Source organism: Astatotilapia calliptera, chromosome 7, assembly GCF_964374335.1.
Source record: "Astatotilapia calliptera chromosome 7, fAstCal68.1, whole genome shotgun sequence".
Lineage (NCBI taxonomy): Eukaryota > Metazoa > Chordata > Actinopteri > Cichliformes > Cichlidae > Astatotilapia > Astatotilapia calliptera.
In genome coordinates this window covers 27,153,080-27,159,079 of record NC_137428.1, presented here as the reverse complement: position 1 = coordinate 27,159,079, position 6,000 = coordinate 27,153,080, and the positions used below count along the sequence as shown (strand labels likewise).

Genomic DNA, 6,000 nt, shown 5'->3' with positions numbered 1-6,000 from the left:
AACAAAATTATTTTTTTTTGTATTTTGCTAGAATTTACCAGCACAGAATAAAACCATGGGAACATCTCAGTTTTATTTCAATGCTTCCCTTGTAGTGATAACAGCAGAGTTAACCACCTTCACAGTGACAGCTACTGCAGCTTTACAGAAATGAAAACAGCCACCTCACTAATGGTTGAGTCTATAAACCACAAACACAGTGACGTAAACCATCATAAACCACGATCCTCTTAACAGAAACTGGTGCTACCAGAAATGCATGATGGCACCTTTTTCCTTTGCAGCTTTCAGTCATGTGTGAGTGCTCTCAGTTAAAATAAAAATTAAAAAAAAAAAAAAAGCTTGAGAACCACCTTTGTGAAAATTTAACCCACCTTTAAGGACATTTATCAGGAAGAAAAACATGGGTAGGTTCTTCTAAACAGACCTAACCCAAAGTTAGTAATATCTGGTTTAATAGTCGCCTAAAACATGTGCTCTACACATCATGAATTTGGGGTTGATGATGCCCCGGATACCTATCACTCCTTCTTCTCCTTGGAACTAAATACATGTGATTTTTCATCTTTAGCTCAGAATCATACACATGCTTAAAACTTGCAAACTGTCTATAGGTGGTTCAATTATAAAATAAATAATTTTATCTTGAACTCAATCAGGCTTTCAAAAACTGGGGGTGGTTATGAGAAGGTGACAACCACCTTCAAAAAAAATTATCATTTGTTTATTAATAGTTGAACAAAGTTTCAATGCAACTCAGTTATATTTATAAATAAAAATAGCAAACAATACAGTGAGTTTTGACATATGTAAATATACAATATAAAATGGTAAGGCAAAGAAAATCGGCAAGTACACATGCTAATCACAAAAATATCAGTCTAATCTTTTAGGTAGATTTTTAAGTAAAGACAACTAAACAGCGAATTTTAATTTTTTTATAAACTTCCGGTTGGACGTAAGATCTGCCTTGGCCAAGCGTTGTAGCCAAGGAGACCGAGCTTCTATTAAAAAAACAAAACAAAAAAAACTTTATTTATAGCAAGGACCGATATTAACATAAACTGCCTAAATACATTTAAAGTACAAGAAAACCGAAAACAAATCATTGGGGGATACATAATAGCAAAACACCATTTTTTAAGTTAAAGATAATAAATACAGTTTTACAAACAGTCTTGAATATTATGTAGGACTTCTACATTTAATTTGAGCAAAAACAAATTGAAACTAGTTAAAATACATATTAGAAGAGGAAATAAGATAAAAGAAAGGATGCGCAGCTGGCCTGAAAGATCGACGTCAGGGCTGAAAAAGAAAAAAAAAAGGAATCTTGGTTGTCACGGCAACGTTGTGTATGATCGAGCGAGTGCCAAATGAGCGTGAAAATAGTTATAAGTAGGAGTACCTATAGCTAACTTTTCTTCACTGGAAAACAATGGGAAGGGTGAAACAGCGAGCTATTTCAGTCAGGGGAGGCCTGAAGTACTAAAGTGGAGAGCGATGTCAAGTCATAACCTGCCACCGGTGCGCCATTTGCCACACTTGACCAGAGTAGGGCGGCTAGAGAAGCCTTGCTCGCTACGACGCTTACCGGCTAACCCTGAACAGCGGCTCCCGCTACCTGTTATCAAGCCAGCGGGCAGAACAGCGGCAGAGACGTCCTGTCAGAGCGGCAGCACGGACCTCCGGGTTGCTTCACTGCAAAGAAACGTCCAGTTCCTACAAGAACAGCACAAGGAAACACTGAAGAAGCTCCACGCAGAGATAGAGAACCTCAGACGGGAGAATAAAGGTGAAGAAACAGTGCATTCATAACTCTTGTATGTGTAAGTTAATTATTTGTAAAAGCATAGAAGTCAGTGACAGCAGTCCTGCCATAGGTCTTTTTAAAAGCAGTAAAAGCAGAATGCTTTGTGGAATGAATGAAGTAAGCAAAAGTAAGTTTTCACATGCCTTTAATTAATGCTGTAATTTGGCCTTTCTGAGATTTTTTAATAGTGGATAGTTAGACAGATAGAGCACTCAATTATTCCCTGTGGGGAATTTTGAAGGGTTGTGGCATTCAAGAAACCACCCTATTTCATGGCTCACAAAGTCAAATAATTATCTAAAGAATTCACAGAGTCTGTGACTCCTGTCTCCTGACAAGGTGCGGCAAGACAAGGTCAGGCTAGGTATGGTGGACGCATGGCAACTCCAGGGTTTAGTTTTAATGATTTCTCAGTGGGAGGTGGGCAGATATCCGGTGTCACTTTGCAGAGCGAGCCGCATGCTGTTCCATATAACAACATGTCACCACCCACCAGGAGACTCCCCGGTCATTCGTCGTTGCATCCTTGCTGCAGCAAGGCCTGTTTTGACTCATGGGTTGCTTACTGGTTGTTTAAGCCCACCTGCAGTGTACAGTACATTAAAGTTCTGTTGTTATGGATGTTGCAGAGTTGAAGTATAAGGTGATAATGGAGCCTCCTAAGTCAAGTAGAAAAGGTAACATGTTTAAGCACATGTAATGACTTATTAGGTTTTCATTTAGGTGAATTTCAATGTGCCACCTAAACTTAATGTCTGATCCTTCTTCTTCTACGAGTTGCACACAGTCGACAAAACTGTAGACCACCCACTCAGGGCAGTCAAGCCCATACTGGACTGTACATGGAGGAGCCACTGCAGGACACGAGACTCTTGCAGGACCAGGCTCTCGGGTGAGTGGTGGGCCTTTTTCAGCTACTTATCTAGCTCAGTATTTACAAGGTGTGGTTATATTTCATAAATGATCTTAGCTCCCCCCCCCCCCCCCCTTTTTTTTTTTCAAAGCTATGCACACAAGAACTGATGGATAAATTAGATTCAGATGCAGTAATATGGATATGATGGCACAACAGCCATTCATTAATAACTTACTAAGCAGATACTCAGATAAGCTCAGATAACAGGCTACTGTAAGGCAACCATCAAAAGCAGGAGAACACTAATTCAAGCTCTGTGTTTTAATCACTTTACAGAAAAACAAGATGTCAGCTGTCTCATATTAGGTAGTGATGTAGGTGCACAAGTATTATAGTGCATGTTAAATTAACACTGTAAAACAGCATGAGGATATGAACGTGAAGCATGTAAAGAAGCAAAAGCCAGTATGTAATTAGTTATTTGTTGGTCTGGTCTGCAGTCTGAGCCCTTTGATTTCTGGAATATGTGCCTTTTTACATGTCTATAAACTTCTTGACCTGTTAGTACCAGGTTGGCTTTTGATCTGGTGACTGTGGAGGCCATTTGAGTACAGGAATCCACTGTCAGGTTCAAGAAAGCAGTTTCAAATGATCTGAGCTTTGAGACATCATGAATTATCCTGCTGGAAGCAAAGTGGGCTAGTGAATTGAACCTAGTCCCCTGTCTGTGAGGGGGTGGGGGTGGGGGGAGTTAACAACCAGGTATTCTCAACCTAAACTGCCTTATACATGTTATACATCGCCCTCAATGACATTATCTCATTGACTTGCAGTAGCATTGGAGCAAGCACTGAAATTCTGGATTCAGCCAGGCAGGACCATGGCACGGAGGCCAATGGGCACCTCATCACTTCACTGCAGCCTCTCCGAATTCACAGCAGTTCCTCCCAGCCCCCACGGGCCCCCACACTACAGGAGTGTGAGATCATCATCCGACAGCTATATAATGCTAACAGCTTACAGTCTCAGGAGGTAAGTGCCTGAAGGGCAACGCTTAGCTATTCAGTGTTTTAGTAGCTCTGTTTGTTGTGGCTTTTAAAATAGTTACTTAAAGTACAACCCTGTGTCATCTAGATCGTGCGTGTGAAAGCACTGCTCAGAGACATCGTTTCAAACAAGAAAATCACCCCAGAAAACTACATCATGGCTAAGGCCTACCTTTCAGATGGAACTCGGTGAAGTGGCATTATCATTTTCATCATCAGCGACATACAAAAGCCTTCAAAGCAGCAAAATTATGATAACAGTTTCTAATTTTCTTTGTGTGTTTCAGCGGGTCTTTAGAAGAAAACAAATTACCAAAACTTGGCCTTCAGTCATTCCCAGAAAAACAGTATGTAATTTTGTCTGATTTTGTATTCTGTCACAGTGCACAAAACAGATTCCTCAAAGCCCTGTTGTGCTAATTTTCACAAAACTTGGTTGCATAATAGCCCAGAGCTGCCTTTTGCAAGAGAGATCGAGGTTTCTGAGTCAAAAAGAAAAAAAAGCCAAGCATGTTAGTCACCCAGAGTTAAATCCACATATCATTTCCCAGGTGTGGAACATCTCAGTCTGGGGTTGTCTTCCCTGCCCTCAAACAGAGCCTTGGCTACAACATTGCAGATAGACAGAAGAGGTCCCGTGCTGTGCAGAGAGACCGTTTGAGAAGGGCTGTTCAGTGACAGGAACACAAATACCAGAGCATATTTCTGTGGTATATAATGAAATAAAGCATTTCTGATTGATGATGTTTTATGATGTCATAAAGTTGAGCAGGATAGAGTGGTCGCAGCAGGAATCGCACAACACTTAGTCAATGACGGCCCAGTTGGATTACCTCTTCCAGTAAGCCTTGCCAGTGTGAAGCAGCATGCCGTACGGAAGCGCCTCCCTTAAGTGGAATGCAACCATCATTAACACACCTGTGTGCTTCCTGTCATGGCATGTCAAAATGTCTGCTGCTCGGGAAAAAAAACCCTATACAGACACGTCACGTTTATTGACAATTATTGCTCATAATGATGTGTAAGATGGACAGATAACACAAATAATGCTCTATAAGGCCTGGATTTTTTTAGTTTTTCTACATAGCAGAAGGACTGATTTCAGCTTTTCACTGGGAATTTTTTTTTTTCAACCATTGAGTTTCAGGACATTTGTGGCTTGTTGTCACTTCACAAAAAAGCAAGCATAAAAGCACACTTTGTTTTTCATAAAGCCACTTTTTTTTGTCATTCAGTGTGCTAAAGAGCAGTTTAATGATTTTTACTGGCCAAGCATTAGTATTTAATCATTTACAATTTGAGTTTAAGCATAAGGATGAAAGGGTATAAATGTCCTCTGCACAAGACAGTGCTGTTCTTTTAAATTTTTCCCTTTGCGCCTGACTCTTCGGGATACTGTTCCTTTTAGTGGACCAATCGTGTGGAGAGTTATTTGCATGCTGAGTGTCGTATTTGAGATATAATGACACAAAATAGGCAACAGGTGATCCTGCCTTAAATAAATGTCCTATTGTTATGTTAGCACTGGTTTCTAAGGTCATACACCACTGCAAACACTGGATTTGTCAGTTTAAGAGAAGTGAAATGTCACTTAGGTTTTGATCGCTGAAGATTTGCCAAAGTGCGCAGTTTACGGCGATAATTAGATATATTAAGAAATGTATTTAAAGCTTTGATTTCTTTGTTTATGTGGAGCATTACTTGTGTTTAATTAAGCCCAACTGCGGTCCTCTTTACATGGTTTATGAGTCATTTTGTGCTTCACAGGCTGCGATCCCTTTATTCCTTCTCTCTAGAAGAACCCTCACAGGCTCCTTTAGTTGCTGATTCATGCATAACATCTATATTGGACATGTATTTATAGTATAAACACTGCATAAAGTTGAAACAGAATAAAATAAACAAGCCGTGGTGTGCCTTTTTATTGAACTTGCTTGTCATATGAATGCTGCGCTGAAAACAAGGAAGTTAAAATAACCAAAAGGAGAATTGGCCACTCGACAGGCCTGGCTACAGCAACGTTGTCAGTTCTGCTAAATTAGGCCGTGGTCTTGTATTAACTCTTCACTAACTGAATGAAAAAATAATTAGTGAGAACAAAAAAGTTTAGAAAGTTAAGGTAAGACTATGAGCATGCAGTTGTCACAGGTAATGTTATGTGATATTGTAAGAAACAAGAGAAAAGTGTGGTTTCTTAAAGTTTTAGAAATGCTATGAGGAAGTGGCTTGTTTAAAAACATGTGAGCCAAAGCAACAACAAACTGAAACATGAGGAAGTAATGAAG

General features: G+C 39.9%; 1 protein-coding gene across 4 annotated transcripts; it reads left to right on the top strand.

Annotated features, from left to right (window-relative positions):
* Positions 1-1,341: 1,341 nt before the first annotated feature.
* On the top strand, positions 1,342-4,456 carry ccdc74 (coiled-coil domain containing 74). Of its 4 annotated transcripts, none has more exons than XM_026176938.2 (7): positions 1,342-1,795; positions 2,443-2,490; positions 2,591-2,705; positions 3,506-3,701; positions 3,804-3,904; positions 4,003-4,062; positions 4,267-4,456. In XM_026176938.2, exons 1-7 carry the CDS (start codon positions 1,504-1,506, stop codon positions 4,391-4,393), a joined length of 939 nt encoding a protein of 312 aa, XP_026032723.2. In that variant the 5' UTR covers positions 1,342-1,503; the 3' UTR covers positions 4,394-4,456. The 4 variants fall into 4 exon arrangements, with proteins under 4 accessions (XP_026032723.2, XP_026032722.2, XP_080160470.1 ...); XM_026176937.2 differs by having other exon boundaries at positions 3,503-3,701; XM_080304344.1 differs by lacking the exon at positions 2,443-2,490.
* The last annotated feature ends 1,544 nt before the right edge of the window (positions 4,457-6,000 follow it).

Bases quoted from the DNA above. Each gene is read 5' to 3' on its own strand.
- ccdc74 (XM_026176937.2), top strand. From the start codon at position 1,504: ATGTCAAGTCATAACCTGCCACCGGTGCGCCATTTGCCACACTTGACC. The intron at 2,706-3,502 runs GTGAGTGGTGGG...ATTGACTTGCAG, and splicing joins TTGCAGGACCAGGCTCTCGG to TAGCATTGGAGCAAGCACTG. The intron at 3,702-3,803 runs GTAAGTGCCTGA...TGTGTCATCTAG, and splicing joins ACAGCTTACAGTCTCAGGAG to ATCGTGCGTGTGAAAGCACT.